Source organism: Poromitra crassiceps (assembly GCF_964638095.1).
Source record: "Poromitra crassiceps genome assembly, chromosome: 11".
Classification (NCBI taxonomy): domain Eukaryota; kingdom Metazoa; phylum Chordata; class Actinopteri; order Beryciformes; family Melamphaidae; genus Poromitra; species Poromitra crassiceps.
Genome location: NC_139643.1, coordinates 26,761,060 through 26,786,166, shown reverse-complemented (window position 1 = coordinate 26,786,166; position 25,107 = coordinate 26,761,060). Strand labels below are relative to the sequence as shown.

The following is a 25,107-nucleotide window of genomic DNA, read 5'->3' as shown; positions in this document are numbered from 1 at the left end:
ACTTAGGTTTGCCTTTTTATGTGTTAGATGTCAGAATAACAGTGTTGTTTGAAATATCAACTTCAATGTTCTGTTGAACCGAGAAGTTGCATGTGTTGATAGCTAGAACTGAAATTGCCCAGTACCACACTGTGAAGGTAGTCGTTTTATTGCTACTAGTGTTAGTGCTTGAAATGTAATATCTCACTTCCTCAGACAGGCATCATTTGCATGTACAGTAGCCTACATGGATTCTGCAGCAAATGGGACCATCTACTGCAGTCTGAAGGAAATGTATACTCTATACTACAGCCATGGTAGAAGTCTGGACTGTTGCTTCATGCTGCACAGCCTCTAGACTGTTGCTTCTTGCTGCACAGCCTCTAGACTGTTGCTTCATGCTGCACAGCCTCTAGACTGTTGCTTCTTGCTGCACAGCCTCTAGACTGTTGCTTCTTGCTACACAGCCTCTGGTCTGTTGCTTCATGCTGCACAGCCTCTAGACTGTTGCTTCTTGCTGCACAGCCTCTAGACTGTTGCTTCATGCTGCACAGCCTCTAGACTGTTGCTTCTTGCTGCACAGCCTTTAGACTGTTGCTTCATGCTGCACAGCCTCTAGACTGTTGCTTCTTGCTGCACAGCCTCTAGACTGTTGCTTCTTGCTGCACAGCCTCTAGACTGTTGCTTCATGCTGCACAGCCTCTAGACTGTTGCTTCTTGCTGCACAGCCTCTGGTCTGTTGCTTCATGCTGCACAGCCTCTAGACTGTTTCTTCATGCTACACAGCCTCTAGACTGTTGCTTCTTGCTGCACAGCCTCTAGACTGTTGCTTCATGCTGCACAGCCTCTAGACTGTTGCTTCTTGCTGCACAGCCTCTAGACTGTTGCTTCTTGCTGCACAGCCTCTAGACTGTTTCTTCATGCTACACAGCCTTTAGACTGTTGCTTCTTGCTGCACAGCCTCTAGACTGTTGCTTCTTGCTACACAGCCTTTAGACTGTTGCTTCTTGCTGCACAGCCTCTAGACTGTTGCTTCTTGCTGCACAGCCTCTAGACTGTTGCTTCTTGCTACACAGCCTCTAGACTGTTGCTTCTTGCTGCACAGCCTCTAGACTGTTGCTTCTTGCTGCACAGCCTCTAGACTGTTTCTTCATGCTACACAGCCTCTAGACTGTTGATTCTTGCTGCACAGCCTCTAGACTGTTGCTTCTTGCTGCACAGCCTCTGGTCTGTTGCTTCATGCTGCACAGCCTCTAGACTGTTGCTTCTTGCTGCACAGCCTTTAGACTGTTGCTTCATGCTGCACAGCCTCTAGACTGTTGCTTCTTGCTGCACAGCCTCTAGACTGTTGCTTCTTGCTGCACAGCCTCTAGACTGTTGCTTCTTGCTGTACAGCCTCTAGACTGTTGCTTCTTGCTACACAGCCTCTGGTCTGTTGCTTCATGCTGCACAGCCTCTAGACTGTTGCTTCTTGCTGCACAGCCTCTGGTCTGTTGCTTCATGCTGCACAGCCTCTAGACTGTTGCTTCTTGCTGCACAGCCTTTAGACTGTTGCTTCTTGCTGCACAGCCTCTAGACTGTTGCTTCTTGCTGCACAGCCTCTAGACTGTTGCTTCTTGCTGCACAGCCTCTAGACTGTTGCTTCTTGCTGCACAGCCTCTAGACTGTTGCTTCTTGCTGCACAGCCTCTGGTCTGTTGCTTCTTGCTGCACAGCCTCTAGACTGTTGCTTCTTGCTGCACAGCCTCTGGTCTGTTGCTTCATGCTGCACAGCCTCTAGACTGTTGCTTCTTGCTGCACAGCCTTTAGACTGTTGCTTCTTGCTGCACAGCCTCTAGACTGTTGCTTCTTGCTGCACAGCCTCTAGACTGTTGCTTCATGCTGCACAGCCTCTAGACTGTTCATGCTGCACAGCCTCTAGACTGTTGCTTCTTGCTGCACAGCCTCTAGACTGTTGCTTCATGCTGCACAGCCTCTAGACTGTTGCTTCATGCTGCACAGCCTCTAGACTGTTGCTTCATGCTGCACAGCCTCTAGACTGTTGCTTCATGCTGCACAGCCTCTAGACTGTTGCTTCTTGCTGCACAGCCTCTAGACTGTTGCTTCTTGCTGCACAGCCTCTAGACTGTTGCTTCTTGCTGCACAGCCTCTAGACTGTTGCTTCTTGCTGCACAGCCTCTAGACTGTTGCTTCATGCTGCATAGCCTCTAGACTGTTGCTTCTTGCTGCACAGCCTCTAGACTGTTGCTTCTTGCTGCACAGCCTCTGTACTGTTGCTTCTTGCTGCACAGCCTCTAGACTGTTGCTTCTTGCTGCACAGCCTTTAGACTGTTGCTTCTTGCTGCACAGCCTCTAGACTGTTGCTTCATGCTGCACAGCCTCTAGACTGTTGCTTCATGCTGCACAGCCTCTAGACTGTTGCTTCTTGCTGCACAGCCTCTAGACTATTGCTTCTTGCTGCACAGCCTCTGATCTGTTGCTTCTTGCTGCACAGCCTCTAGACTGTTGCTTCTTGCTGCACAGCCTCTAGACTGTTGCTTCTTGCTACACAGCCTCTGGTCTGTTGCTTCATGCTGCACAGCCTCTAGACTGTTGCTTCTTGCTGCACAGCCTCTGGTCTGTTGCTTCATGCTGCACAGCCTCTAGACTGTTGCTTCTTGCTGCACAGCCTTTAGACTGTTGCTTCTTGCTGCACAGCCTCTAGACTGTTGCTTCTTGCTGCACAGCCTCTAGACTGTTGCTTCTTGCTGCACAGCCTCTAGACTGTTGCTTCTTGCTGCACAGCCTCTAGACTGTTGCTTCTTGTTGCACAGCCTCTAGACTGTTGCTTCTTGCTGCACAGCCTCTAGACTGTTGCTTCTTGCTGCACAGCCTCTAGACTGTTGCTTCTTGCTGCACAGCCTCTGGTCTGTTGCTTCTTGCTGCACAGCCTCTAGACTGTTGCTTCTTGCTGCACAGCCTCTGGTCTGTTGCTTCATGCTGCACAGCCTCTAGACTGTTGCTTCTTGCTGCACAGCCTCTAGACTGTTGCTTCTTGCTGCACAGCCTCTAGACTGTTGCTTCATGCTGCACAGCCTCTAGACTGTTGCTTCTTGCTGCACAGCCTCTGATATGTTGCTTCTTGCTGCACAGCCTCTGATCTGTTGCTTCATGCTGCACAGCCTCTAGACTGTTGCTTCTTGCTGCACAGCCTCTAGACTGTTGCTTCATGCTGCACAGCCTCTAGACTGTTGCTTCTTGCTGCACAGCCTCTAGACTATTGCTTCTTGCTGCACAGCCTCTGATCTGTTGCTTCATGCTGCACAGCCTCTAGACTGTTGCTTCTTGCTGCACAGCCTCTAGACTGTTGCTTCATGCTGCACAGCCTCTAGACTGTTGCTTCTTGCTGCACAGCCTCTAGACTATTGCTTCTTGCTGCACAGCCTCTGATCTGTTTCTTCATGCTGCACAGCCTCTAGACTGTTGCTTCTTGCTGCACAGCCTCTAGACTGTTGCTTCATGCTGCACAGCCTCTAGACTGTTGCTTCTTGCTGCACAGCCTCTAGACTGTTGCTTCTTGCTGCACAGCCTCTAGACTTTTGCTTCATGCTGCACAGCCTCTAGACTGTTGCTTCTTGCTGCACAGCCTCTAGACTTTTGCTTCATGCTGCACAGCCTCTAGACTTTTGCTTCATGCTGCACACACAGCCTCTGTACTGTTGCTTCATGAACACCAGGAGTTGTTGGGAAGCCATCGATCTCAAAACGAAAATCCTCACTTATGAATGTTTTTAATAGCATTTTAGCGATGATATCACTGCTATTATGAATATTGCTAATGTTGTTATGATCTATTGTTGTTCTCTGGCGCTCTGTAGAGGTAACATTAAATGGAGCATCATGAATGGTCCTGGCTGTCCAGTAGAACACTAACTTTGATCACTTCTTTATGTTCCATCTGTTTAATGGGTGCATTATCATTATTATGCGTACCTACCAACCCTGCAGGCACAGTTCTTTACCTGCAGGAACGTGGAAGGAACCCAGCATGCAGACTATGTGTGTGTGACTTGTAACAAACACCAGCACAAAACTCATACACGACTGATAATATACAAAATGAGAATTGCTCGAAAATATGTGAAATGAATGGGAAGAAATTACATTAGGAGGGAGAAAGGGGTGAACATAAATCTGGGGGAAATGAGAGAGGTGGCAGGCGTGTTGTTATTCTGTATTTCCAGCTAATTGTGGAGGTAAAATATTATAATTGCACGGAACATATTCCCCCTCCAACCTAAGTATTAGTCTAACTCCTCCGACTGTGCTGTTTGCAGTTTAATAACAAGGTTATAACCCTGGTTTTATGAATAATATGCGTGAGTTGACTCATACTTTATCGTTGGGTTGTGGAGGCTATTGATCTTGCTTACACGAGTCAGGGTGCGCAGCATCCCCCAGGCTTCCGTCTGCACTGGACTCGTGGGATGTCTTCATCCTGGGCTCTTTTTAGGGGGCTGCCTATTCAGGACATTTGTGCGTTGGCGAGTTGGTCCTCGCCCCTCACTTTTGTTCAGTTCTATTCACCTTATGTAGCCACGCCCATTTGACCCGGTTGTGTGGTCGTGTGACGACTTCCGGCAAAAGAAAAGAAAAAGAAAATGGCTGGCTGCTCCAATATCATCTAACTCTGAATTAACTAATAATTTAGCCAATTGTATGTAACATACCAAATAAAAGCAAACGGCAATGTCTAAGAATGCAACGCCATGTAACTGGCTCGTTAATTCTCGCATTCCAGGGAATTACGTTAACGTCTGCGGGTCTTATAGACGTAAGTGGAGGAGAGAAAACCATCTGAAGCTTTCTTTGTTGGAGTCCAGGTATGTTTTACAAAAAAGTGCTCGTCATTGTCGATGATAACGTTATCTGACCTGGCTAACAGTGGATACTCCACTCGCTTGCTGTGTACCGAGCTCAAAGTAGTAGGCTACATTCTTTGTTTTACCCCCTGCACTGTCCGCTACAAAAACAGCTTTGTTCCTTTGACGTTCTTTTGTATTTGGCGCCGTGACCGCCGGAAGTGTTAACACAACCCGGAAGAATTTGGCCCACGGGGCACGGGGCTGAGACTGGACGTCTCAGCCCCGTGCGTGGCACAGGAACCTGTCAAGACTTCGGGTCGAAGCTATGAGCTGATAATACAACTTAAGGTTATGTATATAACCCTGGTTGCATGATGAGTGAGTTGACTCACCAGATAACCCTTCTTGGGGAGAAGAAGTTCATTGTGAACGACGTGAGAAGGGACGGTATACTGCCCCCTAGCAGCGGAGAGTGAAAAATGTGATTTTCATCCCACCCCAATGTGAGGATACTGTATATTGGCGTAGATCAAATGTGATGCTTCTGTAGGGTGGCAGAGAGGTCTGCTCCCATAGCTGAGTCAACTCACCATTAATAGAAATAAACCTGCTCCTAATTGCTGTTCATATTTTATTTTCTACCATTATTTGGAGGTGATGTACAATGAATCATTGAATGGGGACATCTACTGTCCTTGCCATCGTGTTGAATGTGTAGGCTTCAGAGCTTATATATACACGTACTGTATATACAGTTACTGAGCCTTGATTTAGAATAATCCTGTTAATATGCTGTCTTCTAGCTCTCAGCAGTGGTAGCATCACATCCATGGCCTCAGAACAATTTATTCAGATTATTATTTGTAATCATATTATACATAACGCGCCGCTGCAGTGGTCACTGCTCACCCAGACGATTACTCGAGCTTCATAACTGTGATATTAAATTAATGGCAATTTATTAAGGGGTAATACTGTTAATCTTCTCTTACAGCTCTCTGCGGTGGGAACATCACATCGTTAAACGGAACCATCTACTCCCCTGGTCACCCCGAGGAATACCCTAACTTCCAGGACTGTGTCTGGAGTGTGAGAGTTCCTCCTGGCCATGGGATTTACATCAACTTTACTGTACTGAGCACTGAGCCCATATATGACTACATTACTGTCTGGTACGTCTTATTTTTGTTCTCCTTCCCACTCTGCTTCTGAACCAACCCATATCCTCATATTTCCCGAGATCGGCAAAGACTAAAAAGTAAAAACGCACCTTTTCAGGCTCTATCTGGGCCCTTCTTGAACTAACATCTTGCTCTCACTCTCTCTCTCTAAAAAAAACAACTTTACCATTATTCCTTCAGAAGTTGGAGCTGTCATAGTTGATTTCTCTGTTGCTGACAAAAATGTGTTATTGTGAGTCGCTTTGGATAAAAGCGTCTGCCAAATGACGTAATGTAAATATGTCTTCTTCTTCTTCTTCTTCTTCTTCCTCCAGCGTTAATCTGTCCAGATTCCTTGGGAGATCGGATTGTAATTCAAATGGGCTTTATTGGCATTACAAGGAACCAATGTTGCCAAAGCAATACAGTATATCAGTTATGGATCAATATTTTCTGGGTGCATGGTGCCGTATTGCGGTGCTCTGAAAGCCGCTTTACCTGCCGATAGAACACGTCAACAAAGGTGATGCGTTTACAATCCAAACACACCCAGCAGGGATAGAAGACACCTGGCCAACCTTTTCAAATGACGTACTTTTTCCCTGTGCCTATAAGCACATGCATCCAGTGTTTGATCATATACATCATATACTGTACTGACCTTCCTAAATATGTGGATCTTTCTCAGTTTGCCCTACTGTGTGTGTGTGTGTGTGTGTGTGTGTGTGTGTGTGTGTGTGTGTGTGTGCGTGCGTGCGTGTGAGAAATCTATCTATGATCTAATCTATGGTGCTTTTTTCCATAATACTTTTGGGGAGATTTGACTTACTTTATAGCTAATTATTTGAGCTTACACATGAATGAGGGGGCTACATTTGTGGTAGCTGATGCACTTTATAGATTTCAGTCAATTACTTGCCTTGAGTTTGATTTTGATTTTATTCATAGTCTTGAAGGTACAGTATACTCCATGCTACACACATGCACGTGCACACACACACACACGCACGCACGCACGCACGCACGCACACACACACACACACACACACACACACACACACACACACACACACACACACGTTCTCCCTCACACAGGATGTCATGCTCTTTAACATTTCCTCAGAGCTGAGCACTAATTGGCTGAAGAGTTACCATGACAACAGCCCACTCTCCTTTAATATGGTTACTCTTACATATTGTTTTTTTCTCTTCTTCCTATCATTTTGTCTCACCCACATTGCTCTCTCTCTCCTTCCCTCCGTCTGTTACCCACATTGCTCTCTCTCTCCTTCCCTCCGTCTGTTACCCACATTGCTCTATCTCTCCTTCCCTCCGTCTGTTACCCACATTGCTCTCTCTCTCCTTCCCTCCGTCTGTTACCCACATTGCTCTCTCTCTCCTTCCCTCCGTCTGTTACCCACATTGCTCTCTCTCTCTCTCTCTCTCCCTCCGTCTGTTTCTCTTTCTCACTCTCTCCTTCAGTCTGACTGTATGTTATATATCTTTCTCCCTCTACCTGCCTAGTCCTGACTTCTCACTTCATTCTTCTTCTTGAGGAAAGCAGCCATTGGCAACAGCAGACATTTTGTCAATGCAGGTGTTTAAAGGGTGCTTAATACTACTGTAAGTTACAGTTATCTGCAGGTATAAGCTGTCCCATAAATACACGGCTCAGTCTGTTTCTATGGACACCATGTCCGTTCTTCACAACTCAAAAGCTTTTCCTATAAATACACAATGTGTTAAGATGAGTAAGATGGCAGCACGTTAAAAACACCAACTGCCGTACAGACATGTAAAGGCAAGGCTATAAGCGGGGAAAACACACCAGAAGGGTAAGAACCCACATATTTCCATGCCAGACATGTCTTTTTAAATAAAATCATAACTTTGAAATGCTTTGAGAGAGACTGGCAACATTGCTTTTTGAGATAACGGCACCACACAAATACCCAGACTGCACATAGTATGTAGTGACCTACAGCGTCACTAGTTGTGTAGCTAATATGGCTGCCACTAGTAAAAAATTACAATGTCCAAACTGTCGATAGCCCCTTTCACACATAGAATCTGTAGGTTTGCCATTCACGCTATCACAGAAAAGTGTCGTAAAAAGGCGAAGCTGGCTTATCTGCAGGCCTTCCTAATGGTGATATTGCAATATGTGTGTAAAAAGGATTATTCACAGACACAGCTTGCTCCCTGTAGAGAGCACAGTGTCTGGAGTAAAGGTGTGATTTTCACAGCAGCCTCCTCCGTCCAGTCCCAGCCAGTCTGACAGTCAGTTAGTCTAATTGGTCTCATACTGGGAGGTGTTGGCTTGATATCAGGAAATTATAACATTTTATTGTAAGAATAGCTGATCTTATGTGTCACAGAGGTTGCCTTCCTAACACGCTAAAGTCTGTGATCTATATGCTGCTGTTTTTCCTGTCTAATGAAACCAGAATGTGAATGTGTGTGAATGGCGATACCACTTTAGACGACTGGTTCTCCAGTTCGGGATGCTGTATGAGTGATACCACTTTAGACGACTGGTTCTCCTGTTCGGGATGCTGTATGAGTGATACCACTTCAGACGACTGGTTCTCCAGTTCGGGATGCTGTATGAGTGATACCACTTCAGACGACTGGTTCTCCAGTTCGGGATGCTGTATGAGTGATACCACTTTAGACGACTGGTTCTCCTGTTCGGGATGCTGTATGAGTGATACCACTTCAGACGACTGGTTCTCCAGTTCGGGATGCTGTATGAGTGATATCACTTCAGACGACTGGTTCTCCTGTTCGGGATGCTGTATGAGTGATACCACTTTAGACGACTGGTTCTCCTGTTCGGGATGCTGTATGAGTGATACCACTTCAGACGACTGGTTCTCCAGTTCGGGATGCCGTATGAGTGATACCACTTTAGACGACTGGTTCTCCTGTTCGGGATGCTGTATGAGTGATACCACTTTAGACGACTGGTTCTCCTGTTCGGGATGCCGTATGAGTGATACCACTTTAGACGACTGGTTCTTATGTTTGGGATGCTGTATGAGTGATACCACTTTAGACGACTGGTTCTCCTGTTCGGGACGCTGTATGAGTGATACCACTTCAGACGACTGGTTCTCCTGTTCGGGACGCTGTATGAGTGATACCACTTCAGACGACTGGTTCTCCTGTTCGGGACGCTGTATGAGTGATACCACTTCAGACGACTGGTTCTCCTGTTCGGGACGCTGTATGAGTGATACCACTTCAGACGACTGGTTCTCCTGTTCGGGACGCTGTATGAGTGATACCACTTCAGACGACTGGTTCTCCAGTTCGGGACGCTGTATGAGTGATACCACTTCAGACGACTGGTTCTCCAGTTCGGGACGCTGTATGAGTGATACCACTTCAGACGACTGGATCTCCAGTTCGGGACGCTGTATGAGTGATGCCACTTCAGACGACTGGTTCTCCAGTTCGGGATGCTGTATGAGTGATGCCACTTCAGACGACTGGTTCTCCAGTTCGGGACGCTGTATGAGTGATACCACTTCAGACGACTGGTTCTCCTGTTCGGGATGCTGTATGAGTGATACCACTTCAGACGACTGGTTCTCCTGTTCGGGACGCTGTATGAGTGATACCACTTCAGACGACTGGTTCTCCTGTTCGGGACGCTGTATGAGTGATACCACTTCAGACGACTGGTTCTCCTGTTCGGGACGCTGTATGAGTGATACCACTTCAGACGACTGGTTCTCCTGTTCGGGATGCTGTATGAGTGATACCACTTCAGACGACTGGTTCTCCTGTTCGGGACGCTGTATGAGTGATACCACTTCAGACGACTGGTTCTCCTGTTCGGGACGCTGTATGAGTGATACCACTTCAGACGACTGGTTCTCCTGTTCGGGATGCTGTATGAGTGATACCACTTCAGACGACTGGTTCTCCTGTTCGGGACGCTGTATGAGTGATACCACTTCAGACGACTGGTTCTCCTGTTCGGGACGCTGTATGAGTGATGCCACTTCAGACGACTGGTTCTCCTGTTCGGGACGCTGTATGAGTGATACCACTTCAGACGACTGGTTGTCCTGTTCGGGATGCTGTATGAGTGATACCACTTCAGACGACTGGTTCTCCTGTTCGGGATGTTGTATGAGTGATACCACTTCAGACGACTGGTTCTCCTGTTCGGGATGCTGTATGAGTGGCACCAGAATTATCCAGTGGTGGAAAGCGAGTCTAATGACTCTACTTGAGAAGTGGCCCACGTGAGGCAGAGAAGAGGATTACTCCTTACATAACTGACAGTCAACTGTGGTATAATTGGCCTCATCCTGGCACACTTAACAGCAGGAAATAATCGTTTCATTTAACTTCATGATGATACTTTGTAATTAATCATAATGACTGTGCAATGGTTAATATTAATTAACGGCTGCTGGGCTGTCAGTGAAGATTCAAGGTGAGATGGGCTCACGACGAATCCACCGGGAATAACCCGGCAGGTGACAAGTAACTCCATGTCGTGCTTTCTGTGATCATTCTATAACTTTTCGTGAATGCCATACGGATATTGCTGGCAAAAATAATGTCCTCTCTGAAACGGGACTCACGTTTATCCATTCTTATGATCTCAGACAATTCAGTCAATATTTATGAACCTGTACACCTCCTTCCCAAAGCACTGAACTGTGATGTTATCCACAGACAAAAGCTAAAGCTGCTCCATTGGCAGTGAATTGACTTTGCAAGGGCTTTATATTCAAATGAGCTTTGGTTCATTTTAGTGCTGACTGTTTTCAGGAGGGAAATTGGCACATATCCATGTCAAATCACTCTGGGTGCTGGCACTGTCCACTGGCACTGTCCACTGGCACTGTCCACTGGCACTGTCCACTGGCACTGTCCACTAAGTCCACCTGCATTAATGGTCAATGGAACACCTCCAGATTTTTGTCTCATGATAACATCGAGTCTCTTGTCTCTTTGTTTCTTGCCGTGGAGATCACAAATATCCATGTACTGTAACTGTCAAAGATCATATCAATAGCAGTCAAAGATCATACCAATAGCATTTTAGGGTGATTTATTATTATTATTATTATTATTATTCCATATTGGTACGTCCACACCGAGAACAAAAATCAAGTTTCACTGCACAAATCATTCTCTCACATTGAGAAATTTCAACTTGAATGACCCGAATTCCACGTCATTCGCACTGCAAAATTTCGCTTCGTTCGTGCCGCCCAGGGTCTGTTTGCACATCATTGACTTTGCATGTAATCTCGCTGTACGAATTTTCTAAATCACGTTCAGTGTGAACGCCCAGTATTAGGAAGATTAAACCCATTCAGTTGCTGCTCTTTATACTCATTCTATTACAGGAGGTACAGGTAATAAGTCGAGTTGCTCCTTTCTAACGACACACATTGTGTGTATGTGTGCGTGCGTGCGTGCATGTGTGTGTGTGTGTGTGCGTGCGTGCGTGCGTGCGTGCGTGCGTGCGTGCGTGCGTGCGTGTGTGCATGGGTGGGTGTGTGCGTGCGTGCATGTGTCCCTCTCTTTATCTCTGTAGGGATGGGCCAGACCAGTCGTCTCCTCAGATCGGTCAGTTTAGCGGGAACACAGCGTTGGAGTCCGTCTACTCCACCTCCAACATCATCCTCATCAAATTCCACTCTGACTTCTCCGGAGCGGGCTTCTTCGTCCTCAGTTACCACGGTGAGACTACGATATTGTTGTCAGCTGTTGTACGGCTATCGACAGTATCAATCTTTTAGGTGGGAGCAGGTCATTTGATTTTGTCTGCTCAGTCGCTCACATAATCCTCATTAACTTGATTAAGATGATGTCTTTGTCCTGAGTTACTATGCTAATGCTATATTAGTATCACTAGTTGCAGCTGCAGTGATGGCATTGATGTGTTTGGCGTGAACACACAGTTGGACTCTGCTTACCTGTACCACATCACGCTCATCTATCTTTGCTCTGACTCACCATGAAGTTTGTTCTTCCACTCGAACTTTTGACTCTGTGACTAAAGCTGACTTTTTTTTCCATCTTACTGCTGTAATAATGTTTGGGCCGCTGTGGTAGTCGTGATAGTTTAATGTTATTTCAATCATGAGAGACCAGTGGGTAAGATTTGACAAGCAATCTGTATTCACAAATACAGTAGCATGGCAACTCATTTTGGCGTCATGACTCCGTGGTAAGATGACCCTCTTCTTGTGTTGAGAGAGGAGGGCATCTGCTCAGTCTAGGATAGAGATAGAGAATCACCCCCCCCCCCCTTCCCCGTAGGGAATTCTTCAGGAGTCAAGACGTTGGTGGTGGACTGGGGAGGTGGGTGGGGCGAAACGCAGCTCCAGAGAAGACGATCAGGCCAGGTACAGCCACCACTGAGGTGAACGATCGGGGAGAGGATGATGACGTGCTGACCATGGCTATATTATGTACTGCCACGTCATAGGCTCAGCAGCGACGCCATAACAGACATCATATTGACGGGGGCTGATTGGCTATTGAGGATGGCGTGACGAGTCAGGAGACACACATAACAGACGTCACACTTGACTTATGTTGAGAGCTGATTGCTATTGTGATATGAGGTAACGAGACTGGTCTCCATCTTGAAACTCGGTCGAGAGACCCCCATATTGGCATTAGCAGCAGTATAGAAACTGTACTCAATCGGTAAAGTCATCCCCATCGAGTTAGTGTCTTCTGGTGGACTAAATTGCCTCTGGGGTTACGGTCTATTCAACATTTCATAGCATACAGTATATCACTCAGACTTCATCTTCAGGTTGTAGTAGTTAAGGGGTTTTTAATGGACTGTTTTTCTCCAGAATGTTTTCCTTACTGCTATGTTTACCAATATCAGGTTCTTTCAAATCTGATCAGTTGGGTCTGAGGGTGTTGCTGTGCTTGAGGTTGCCTCCGAATAATGCAGCACAATGAGGGATTGGTGCTTCTACTTCTGGATGGCAGCCATTCAAGTCCAGTTCCTGAGGCTTCATGTAGGTCAAGTAGACTAGTCGCTTTCTTTTACCAGTAAGTTAGGGATAGGAAATGACTGTGGTCCCTTAGACCAGTGGTTCTCAAGGTGATGTCTGTGGACCACCAGGGGTCATTTACAAGGTTCCAGGCGATCCTGGAGTTAAGTTAACACAATTAGAGAATGTAGAATAATTAGTATTGTGATATTAGTCTGACTGTTCATCTCTCTACCTACAATACAGATAGTACAGGAATTCTGGACAAAAACATATCGGATGTATTCTTTTTTAAATGGGGTTAAATGGAGTCCTTGATATGAAAAAGGTTTGAGAAGCACTGCCGTAGACTAAATACTGAAGGCTCGTAGTCAGTGTCAGGTAGACAGATGATAAATGATGTACAGTATGGTTGTCCTTGTTGGTTCATTAGCCTGTCCTTCACCTTAACTTGTGTCTGTCTGCGGGGGACAATCTTCTCCTAGTCATCAGTGTTCCTCTCCAGTTATAATTCCCGTTTTGTCCTCTAAAAGTGGTGTTAGATTAAAAAAAACAAAAAAACTTTCATCTCCAAAAAGTCCGCTTTTCAGGCGAGAGAAAAATTAATCAACCTCGACAAACATCGCGATCTTAAGATTTTTTTTATTTATTTATTTTTTTAATCATGACATGTACTGTAATGGGGTTCATAGGCAATGGGGTCATGGAATTGGCTCATCATATAACAGACGTACAATTCATACAACAAAAGCAATTAAAATCCCAAGGAAGAAGATTTTCATGCAGGCTGTGTGCACGAGGTTCAGGTGTATTCATTAGCAACACTCTCTTTACATTACAGGAGGGCTTTGCCGGTAATCCACTTTGTATCATCTCGGTAATGTAAGCACATGGGCAGTGTTTTACCTTCACTCTGTTTACCTCACGGAGAAAAAAATCCTCCTGCTGCTGCCTGCAGAAACTCCGTCCCCACCAGCTGCAAGTCATTAAGGCTCGTTAAGGCTCTCCATGTGATTCTCCGTGGATGTGCGCATACTTAAAAAATAAAAATAAACAATAACAGCCGCCCTCTGAGCAGATTCTGCCTCTCCAGCAGAACTTCCGCAGCTCCGTTGTGACGTAAAACGCGTCACAACGGAGCGATTTGCCAGAGGAGGAAATGGGAGATCTTCGTGAGGAAAACAGAGAGAGAAGGTAAACACTGCCCATGTCCTTATAGTACCGAGATTATTAATGATACAAAGTGGTTTGATTACCAGTAAAGCCATCCTTTAACCTCTCTGTAAAAGCTACTTTAAAACACGCACGCACACAGTGCACACACACGGTTATGGAGTTTGTATTTTTGCTCCCTCTCTATACCAAAGCTGTCTATGCATTAGCTCCTCCCTCTCTGTACCAAAGCTGTCTTGCATTTAGCTCCTCCCTCTCTGTACAAAAGCTGTCTCTGCATTTAGCTCCTCCCTCTCTGTACCAAAGCTGTCGCTGCATTTAGCTCCTCCCTCTCTGTAACAAAGCTGTCTCTGCATTTAGCTCCTCCCTCTCTGTACCAAAGCTGTCTCTGCATTTAGCTCCTCCCTCTCTGTACCAAAGCTGTCTCTGCATTTAGCTCCTCCCTCTCTGTACCAAAGCTGTCTCTGCATTTAGCTCCTCCCTCTCTGTACCAAAGCTGTCTCTGCATTTAGCTCCTCCCTCTCTGTACCAAAGCTGTCTCTGCATTTAGCTCCTCCCTCTCTGTACCAAAGCTGTCTCTGCATTTAGCTCCTCCCTCTCTGTACCAAAGCTGTCTCTGCATTTAGCTCCTCCCTCTCTGTACCAAAGCTGTCTCTGCATTTAGCTCCTCCCTCTCTGTACCAAAGCTATCTATGCATTTCACATTTTCTTTTCATTTCAATGATGGTGTTTTTCCCATACATTCTTTTTGAAGTTGAAGGTTTGAAGGATGACATGATCCTTTATGTGCTGAGGTAGGTCCATTACCCCAGGAACATAATTATATTTGATAATGGCTTCAAAATGTGTGTGTGCCAAATGTGTGTGTGCTTTCTTACAGCATGTTAAATTAAGCTGTTACACTGTGTAGATGAAGCACCATGTGCATTAGCCGGCACACTTTATACAGTACAAAGCCCACACTTTGAGTGTCAGGGTAGTTTGCAGTCTTTACTGTCTTTTTTTAACTTTAAGAGTGCATATAATTATCATATATTGTCCATTGATTATGAATGTTGGAAGTAAAGTGTGTCTGTACATTCCTGTACACCTACTGTATTACTTTATCGCTCCCTGAAAACTTGACTTTTTGAGCAAAGTTTTTATCCAATGAAATTGCTTCTTTCATGATAACCATTCTCTACTCACACCCCTTGCCTCTCTCTCTCTCTCCCTCTCTCTCCTCACGCGTGTTTCTTCCATTAAGTTTCCGTTCAATTCCATTGAGTGAAAAGGCTTCAAGTTGTTTTTTTTGAGAGAGAGAGAGCAGCAGATCCCGTCTCAGACAGATGACACGTTGTTAATGATTTCTTGTTGGCAGCTTTTAACTGTCGGCTGTCACACTCAAACAGGAGCAGAACTATCTGATGTTTTCAAGATGATTTTCAATCTGGGCTTTTTTGGAGAATAAACAGCGGCGGAGACTAGTGCCAGGGAAGCTGGAGGAGAGGGAGAGAGGAGGACATGAACGGTTGTTAGCATCATGTTGTACATTTCTGCTTCATGAGACAATACACGGTAACAAGAAAGATGGTCCAGAGTGAGGAAGAGGATCCGACAGGTAGAAAGCGCCTAATTCAAACGCACATCACAATGACATAGCATGAGCTCGAGCGCGAGTTTGATATCTGCTGCTAGCTCTATGCTTCCTCAGTCACACACTAGAACAGGGAGAACGAGCATAATGTAAACCTACATTCATGTAGCCATTCGTCATGAATATGCATTTTTGTTTGGTCATTTTAGTTGTCTTTCTTCAACAGACACACAAACAAACAACAAAGTTTCTGGTCAGTTTTTTGGATGGCAGTACGACCGCTTTCATTCATGGTCCAATATATTGGATAAAGTTGTCATGGACGTGTAAGTGAGAAAGGTGATGTGACGTGAATGTGGAATTAGCTTTGAACACACTAAAAGGTCTTGACACTGAGAGAGATCAGTGACTGCTCACACTGATCCTCTTCACGCACACAGGCGTACACACACATTCTCTCTCTCTCACACACACACACACACACACACACACACACACACACACACACACACACACACACACACACACACACACACAGACCACAGGGCTTTGATATGCATGAGAGCAGTAGATATTATTGGCAGGTCTCATTTTCATAGTCAATTTAATCCTGACTTATAGCTCTCAGCCCTCTCTCTCCCTCAGTTCTCCCCTCTCTGTCTGCCTCTCTCTCTCACACACACACACACACACACACACACACACACACACACACACACACACATACATACACATACACACACACACACACACACTCCCCCTCTCTGGCTGCCTCTGTATTTTGTCTTTCTCTCTGCATCTGTCACTCTACACCCACCCCCCCATCCCCCCACGCACACACACACACACACGCACACGCACGCACGCACGCACACGCACACACACACACACACACACACACACACACACACACACACACACACACTCCCCCCTCTCTCTGTTAGTGAGTGATCTATGGTCATGGCAGTGATATTGATTACAGCCTACAGAACCACTAAAGTTCCTTTTTATGATTCAAGGCAGAGCTGTATCTGTGAAGCCGCTCTCTTTGATTTGACACGCTACACTGACCTGAACATCTGAACTTCAAAAAGTCAAGTTAAACAGCAACCAGAAAGATTAAAAGACATAAAACTATCTGCCTCACTAAAGCTTCCATTACAGGCGTGGACAAAATGGTAGCTTAGGCATTAAGGCGGGTCGCCCAGCGAGATAGATTTAACAATTTCGCAATGATGAAAAAATCATTGCTTGTTTGCGAGTTCCATCGAGGCACTGACCTATTGTCCGTGTATTTATTCGAATGTATAGAAAGCATTGGGTGTTTGCCAGCTCCTCTGAAACACGCTGACATGTTCATTTATATCGCCCCTCGGTTGCAAAGACCCACACGTTCCTCCTATCCTCAGAATATGTGTTCTTATTATATTCTTGTTATTCTTATTGCTATATGTACCCTCTCCCCTCCTCCCAGCCTACCAGTTGAGAGTGTGCCAGCCTCCTCCAGAAGTGGCCAATGCTGCCATGCTGCTGGAGGATGGGGAGCTGGAGATAGGTGAGTTGTCTGTTTGTCCGTCTGCCTATGACACTGATGGAGGATGGAAACTGGAGACTGGTGAAATTGTGCATGTTAACTGCCCACAAAGACCCCCTCCACCCCCATCCCCCTCCCAGTTGACCTACTGTAAAGTGTGTTTATTTGGCCAAGCCATAGCAATCATCAAATCCATGAAAGACATATTCCCCATTGTTGACTTGATATGCACTGATGATGCCTAACCACACGCTAACATATATTTAATCTAATACTGTGGTCAATCACAAACTCACTAAACTGAAGTGAACGGCTTTTGCCCCTCTAGGTGACATCATCAGGTACCGGTGCCTTCCTGGATTCTCATTGGTTGGCAGTGATATTCTAACCTGTCGCCTAGGAGAAAGACTGCAGATGGATGGACCACCTCCAGCATGCCAAGGTGTGTGTGTGTGTGTGTGTGTGTGTGTGTGTGTGTGTGTGTGTGTGTGTGTGTGTGTGTGTGTGCGTGTGTGTGTGCGCGCGCGTGCGCGTGCGTGTGAATACAAAACCAAACTAAGTGCTTTTAATTTATATTAAATAAATAAATAAATATACCAATACTGTAATACTGTATACTACTTCAAGCTGACCACTTCCCTCCCCTCATCACCCCCTCAGTCCAATGCCCGGCCCACGATGTGCGATATGATTCGTCGGGTGTCATCCTGAGCCCTGGTTGGCCAGAGAGCTACCCTAATCTTCAGATGTGTTCCTGGAGCGTTACGGTAGAGAAAGGATACAACGTCACCATTACCTTTGAAAGTTTCCACACTGAGAGAGAGTTCGACATGTTGGAGATATTTGATGGTAAAATACACACACACACTCTATGAAATCTTGTTATGCATACAATTATTGGCATTATAAACATAATCAACTCTCTCTTTCTCTCTCTCTCTCTCTCTCTCTCTCTCTCTCTCTCTCTCTCGCTGTGTCTCTCTTCCTTTGCCCCCCTCCCCTCACCCCTTATCTCTCTCAGGTGCGACAGCCAACAGTCCTACCTTGGCAACACTGAGCGGTGACCTGCCAACGCCCTTTAACCTTACGACCTCCGGTCACCAGTTCCTGGTTCGCTGGTCTTCAGACCACGGCACCAATAAGAAAGGCTTCAAAATCCGCTATGTTGGTGAGTACCAAAGTATGTATCCCAACTTTATTTTACTACTACTTTATACTGTTATAATGCATGGAATAAACAGAGGGAGACAGAGACAGACAGAAGGAAAGAGAGATATCATAGCTTATATTATTATACTGTATTATAAAGAGTGCTTAGAGGAGCTGTTCATCCAACCTCTAAGTTGCACAATTTGTAAATGTGTGGGTTGATAGTGGAAAATGCAATAGATATTAGATACAGTATATATATAGAGATAGATAGATACAGTAGATAGATAGATAATTAGCTGAAACATTAAGAAAGAAATCTGGAAAGCTTTGGGTCACTTCAGCTCACCACCTACTATCTGTCTCTTCAAACGGTTTTACTTAGTTACATTATGGGTTTACTTAGTTACATTATGGGTTTACTTAGTTACATTATGGGTTTAATTGGTTACATTATGGGTTTACTTGGTTACATTATGGGTTTACTTAGTTACATTATGGGTTTACTTGGTTACATTATGGGTTTACTTAGTTACATTATGGGTTTACTTGGTTACATTATGGGTTTACTTGGTTACATTATGGGTTTACTTAGTTACATTATGGGTTTACTTGGTTACATTATGGGTTTACTTGGTTACATTATGGGTTTACTTGGTTACATTATGGGTTTACTTAGTTACATTATGGGTTTACTTAGTTACTATGGGTTTACTTGGTTACATTATGGGTTTACTTGGTTACATTATGGGTTTACTTTACTTGGTTACATTATGGGTTTACTTGGTTACATTATGGGTCGTTCTTAACTTCCATTCATCCAAGGAAGGCTTGATGAGCTAGGCCTGGCTTTGTATCCACACATCCACACCTGGGAGTGCAACGACAACCACAGCCTGTGGGCCACTGGGCACCTTCACTGTGGGGCACTAACACCTTCACCGTGGGCCACTGACACTTCACTGGGGAAATGGGGGGGTTAAGTACCTTATTCATCTGAATTGTATTGATAGTAGCTAAGAGGGAGAGGGCAGTATTACCTTTTTATTTTGCCTACTCAGCTTTTCCCAGCTTCTCCAGAGGGTTGAACTTGTACCCTTAACTTGCACCCTTATGTTCACAAGCCTGCTTGTGTAACCTTTAAGCTACTACTGTCCACCATGATGAATTATACACTAAATAAAAACACAATAGCTCCTCAGGACAGTCCCTTTCGGCATCAATCTTTGTTACATGGATTGGTGACTATATTGTAGGGCTACCACATTCAATGTCAGGATTTATTTATTTATTTTTCCATTCGCCCAAACAGGCCAGTAGGTCTAAGTTCCATTTGCCCCTAATACATTTTCACTGCCTTGGTAATATATATATATATATATGTAGCCAGCTGTAACATGATAAATCAAAACATAAACCAGAGGGGGGGGGGGGGGGGGGATTCATGAGGCTTGTAAGTATCCTTGTATCTGTCATTAAACAATTGTGATGGGAGGTTGTCATTGCCCACTCTGCTCAAATAATTTAAAGGTGTGTGCCTTTAAAAATGAGCCAACTGAAACCTCAAATGGAAATAGTTGCCAAACATTAAAAATAAATATTGCAGGGATTGATTCAGAATTTTCAACCCAAGTAAACCACAATGAAAGAAATAGCCTTTTACTTTTTTTTTTTTTTACATGCCATCAAGAGCGCTCCTCACCACGGACGTACTGCAGTTGACCACAGAACCATCAAGAGCGCTCCTCACTGCGGAGAGACTGCAGTACACCACAGAACCATCAAGAGCGCTCCTCACTGCGCAGAGACTGCAGTACACCACAGAAAGGAATCTGTAGAAAAACAAGACTATGCTTGACCGGTAGCCAGAATGGTGCTGATTTGATTCGAGCAGCAGCATTGTTTGCAGGGGCCTAACCCCCCGCCACCCCCCACCCCAAAACTGCTGCCAATATTGTTTCAAGCAAAATGATTCATGCTGCTGGCTGTAAGATTAGTTCATAAAATTAATGTAGCAATTTCATTCTCTTGTTGAGTTTGTGGGCAGTGTGTGAGGTAGCTTCTGACATCCAACTCACTGTTGTTCAATCAGAAAACTCTACTTTGAGAATCAGCTTATTGTTTGTCCATTTATTATTTATTCATGATTTATTATTTGGATTGATCCTGATTGGCTGGTAGCTGTTTTTTTTATACAATGCCTGGCTGAAGCCCTCAGCTTTTAGGTGGTTTTGGCAAGGCATAATCACCATTCTGAATGTGGTAGCCTAATTCAAATTTCTACCCACTGAACGTTCTGTCTAACCAGTGTTGTATTGCCATTGTAAGATACACAATATTTGTAGCCAATAAAATGATGAACCAGAACCAGATACTGCATGACATACAGTGTATGCCATCATTCTGACTGATTGCCACAAGGCACCTTGTCAACTTGTGTTGATAGTGACTCACATTAATCACTAACGGTCTCAGAATAATCCATGAAATGAGCACAAACACTGAAACTCAGATTACATAGTGAGGATACAAATAATGTGATTGATATGTTCCTCTAGAGTGAAAGATTACTTGACATACTGTAGTAGCATGAATTGGACACAAATCATTTTCAAATGTCATGTGAAAATGTTAACTAAATTTAGGCAACAAAAACAACTTTGGTTAAATTAGGGTTAGGTCTAGGCAACTAAAACATTGGTTAAGGTTAGGGTAAGGTGGACATAAAGAGAAAATAAACTACACAAGGTGGAAATTGAATCCAGATCACAAGAGGCGAAGGCAAATGTATAACACTGACCTGCACACACTGACTTTCCTCCATGCTCTATCAAGGTGAATGAGTACCTGCTTGTAGTTGTACAGTAACACATAATACTTTTGTGATGTGATTCCATGAAACAGGTTGTGATGACAGTATGACTTGAACCTTGTGACCAAGTCTTTGACTAGTGTTCCATTGTTACATGTAGCGGATTGCTATGGGCACCTGCATGCAGACGTAGCCATAGATCTGTTTTGGATGATAATGTTGACATTGTTTTGGAGACACTGATATATCCGGCTTACTGGTTTCCCAGCTGTGATGTGATAGTAACGGTTTCCTGCTTACAGTAAAGTTACCTTGCTAGCTTGTGTTTTAGTCAAAGAAAACCACTCCATGTTGAAGTCATTTTCAACGTTTGTCCTGTTTCTTGGTCTCTTCCGCTCCAGCGCTGTACTGCTCGACTCCAGACTCTCCACTGCATGGCTCCATCTCCTCTCAGAGTGGCGGCCATGTTAACAGCGTGGTGCGCTGGGCGTGTGACCGTGGTTACCGTCTCCTAGGCAACGCCACAGGGACCTGCCGACGTACGCCGCTCGGCAACCATGCCTGGGACTCAGCTGTACCTGCCTGCCAAGGTGTGTGTGTGTGTGTGTGTGTGTGTGTTTGCGTGCGTGCGTGCGTGCGTGCAGACATGTGCATGTGTAATATCAAAAGGTAAACACCACTAAAACCTTTTTTTTTTTGCTATTCACGTACTGTAAATAAATACAGAAATTAGACCATGGACCCCCATTTGATAAGATTTTTGCTTTTAGATGTTTTGTTACAGAAAGTGTATGAAACCCATGACCATCTGTCATTATGTTACTTATGGATGGAATTATAGTGAAAATAAAATTATCCCCCTTTTTACTGGAGACCCCTGGAATCCCCCTCAAGGACCCCTGGGGGTCCCCAGACCCCACTTTGAGAACCACTGTCTAACCAGTGTGTGTCTGTCTTCCCTAGCGGTGTCGTGTGGGGTGCCCAAGGCTCCGGTAAACGGTGGAGTTTTAACAGCGGACTACTCCGTTGGAACAAGAGTTTCCTATTTTTGTAACGATGGTTACAGACTCTCCAATAAAGAACTGACTTCAGCCGTCTGTCAGCCTGATGGAACATGGAGCAACCACAATAAGATACCGCGATGTTCAGGTTAGTACAAGTACACGCACACGCACACGCACACACACACACACACACACACACACACACACGCACACACACACGCACACACACACACACACACACACACACACACACACACACACACACACACACACACACACACTAATGAGGGCTGGGTAGCATTGGCATATTTTCAGTATGAATTACCACCACCTAGATTTGGACATTTGGCAAGCAGATTCCATTAAAACAATCCATAAAGTGATGTTTACAACCATGTTCAGATTATGATTCCTGACAAAATGACAATAAAGGTTTTATGAGATTTATTTTTCAGAAATTGAAGTACCCAAAAGTAATTATAATTTAATTAATATAGATCTGTTATCTCCCTCCCTCCCTCCCTCTCTCCCTCCCTCTCCCTCTCTCTCTCTCTCCCTCCCTCCAGTGGTAGTCTGTCCCAGTATTGGATCATTTTCTCTGGAACATGGGCGTTGGAGGATTGTCAACGGTTCCCACTACGAGTACAGAACTCGTATTGTGTTTACCTGTGATCCGGGGTACTACAGATTGGGCCCCGCCCACATCCAGTGCCTGGCCACTGGCGTTTGGAGCTGGCGGAACGACAGGCCACACTGCCAGAGTGAGTTACTGTGACGGATGTCTTTTTAATGGCCATGGCAACTAACGGCCATGACAGATCACCACCAATTTTTGTTGGCAATTTGTAGTTTTATTTGGCTCCATATGCCCACTTTTGTGATGTGAACTTATTGCGTGTTGTTCACTATGTCTACTTAGAAGATAATAGCACGTAATTGAATAAATTAAAACATGTAAATGTTTCATAAACTCTCTAAGATATAATTTTAAGTTGAAAGGAATAGTTCACCCAAAAATGTAGATTATCTAGTCACCCTCAGTCAGTTGAAACCGTGCTGAACTCCGTATGCCATTGTAACACACAGCAACCTCTTTTTTTTTTGCTTAGAGACAGCGTGACATCGTTTCTTCAGACTTCCAAAATGGTTTATGAAATTACCATAAAATTACTCCAAACATAATAAGCATAATAAGTGTTAGACCCACAGAACACAGTGGGATTGCACTATGTGTCTAAAAGCCAAATATTTACCTCATTATCAGCTTAGACGTTCCCCACTCACTCATACAGTCGTAAATACAGCTAGACACATATTCAAGTATTTTTGGGGTGTTAAGAAAGACAGTAACAAAATTGATCCTGAAACAAAAGTAGCTTTTTGGTGACTATTTTCTAACCAAAGTGGGACACAGCTACTTTGTGCTGCAGTGGCACACAGGAGGAACTATTCCTTTAGGGGGCGGGCTAAAACCCTACAATTATTCATAGTATAGTTAATATTTAAAACGTGTGAGTGTTTGGGGCATGACTACTAATGGCACCTTGAGAGCATCAAGTAAAAAGGCTTATCTGAAGGTCCATGTAACTGTGGGCCGACTCTCAGTAGGATTTATGAACAGTTTGGAAAACAGATGCGAGGAGAGAAAGATGAAATGTGCCATTAAATTGTTGTCAGTTACACGTTTAAAGCAGTAGCTACTCTCGCAAGCATATAAATGTAAATGATGTCGCAAGCTGCACCCTTACAAAGACTAATTTTTCACCGTTATGGACTGGCAGCTAGCTTTATGGCAGGTAAAGTCAGTAAGATGGATACCATTCACCCCACTGTAGTATACATCCGTAGTGTGTGCTGCACCTACTCCTTGGCTAGAGTGCAGTGTGTGCCGTTATCACTCCCAGATGGTGACACTCTAAATCAATGAGCAGGATTCTGCTCTGGCGCTGAATTTGCTAACAGCCCAGCGTGTTCTCTGACACTAAACACTCCCAATTTGTTAATGTCTCCTTTGTGTCACAGCAGAGCAAGACTCAACAACGTGCTGTATCTGTTGTTTCAACATACATCATGTTATTACCTCCACCAAGGAGGTTGTGTTTTCGATGCTGTCTGTCTGTCTGTCTGTCTGTCTGTCTGTCTGTCTGTAAGTGTGTCTGTAAGTGTGTTTGTAAGTCTGTCTGTAAGTATGTAAGTCTGTCTGTAAGTGTGTCTGTAAGTCTGTCTGTCTGTCTGTAAGTCTGTCTGTCTGTCTGTAAGTGTGTCTGTAAGTCTGTCTGTAAGTGTGTCTGTAAGTCTGTCTGTAAGTGTGTCTGTAAGTCTGTCTGTAAGTGTGTCTGTAAGTCTGTCTGTCTGTAAGTGTGTCTGTAAGTCTGTCTGTAAGTGTGTCTGTAAGTCTGTCTGTCAGCAGGAGTACGGAAAAACTACTGGGCCGATTTTCCTGAAACTTGGTGGAAGGGTGTACTGTAGCATGGGCCAAGGAAGAACCCATTACATTTTGGCGCGGATCCGATCTGATGCGATGGCGGAGGTCTACAGTAGACTCTCTGACTGCCGTTCTCGTACTAGAGGAATACCCGTCCCTGTGTGACTGGCCATGTAGTCAGGCCTCGCTCACAGAGTTGGCATGCAGCCTCTCCTCTCTCTCCCCAGAGGGCTTTCTTAGTCAAATTCACTGGCTGTTTCAAACTCTGCTTACCGATGTGCTGGTTGATTGAACCTCCGCTCACCTGCTGTGCTCTCCATGGTGGTGAACCTGTGGCATTTTGGCCACTAATTAGCTGTTTTTGCCCATTTAGTCAGCCTTACCTAATTACCTAATTCAAAAATTAGGTAATTTTTACCTAATTTTTACCACCGCAGGGGTGCTCTTTACACTTCCTGAA

General features: G+C 44.8%; 1 protein-coding gene across 1 annotated transcript in view; it reads left to right on the top strand.

The window, feature by feature from the left end:
- The window catches only part of LOC310784937 (CUB and sushi domain-containing protein 3-like), a gene marked incomplete at both ends in the record, with an annotated part of 585,231 nt that overhangs the window by 513,260 nt on the left and 46,864 nt on the right, over positions 1-25,107 (top strand). The window contains 9 exons of the mRNA XM_083645959.1: positions 5,817-5,994; positions 11,552-11,697; positions 17,198-17,278; positions 17,586-17,699; positions 17,918-18,106; positions 18,279-18,437; positions 21,620-21,808; positions 22,182-22,367; positions 22,789-22,983. Coding sequence (XP_083502085.1) covers positions 5,817-5,994; positions 11,552-11,697; positions 17,198-17,278; positions 17,586-17,699; positions 17,918-18,106; positions 18,279-18,437; positions 21,620-21,808; positions 22,182-22,367; positions 22,789-22,983 — 1,437 coding nt within the window. The remainder of the gene's footprint in view (positions 1-5,816; positions 5,995-11,551; positions 11,698-17,197; positions 17,279-17,585; positions 17,700-17,917; positions 18,107-18,278; positions 18,438-21,619; positions 21,809-22,181; positions 22,368-22,788; positions 22,984-25,107) is intronic.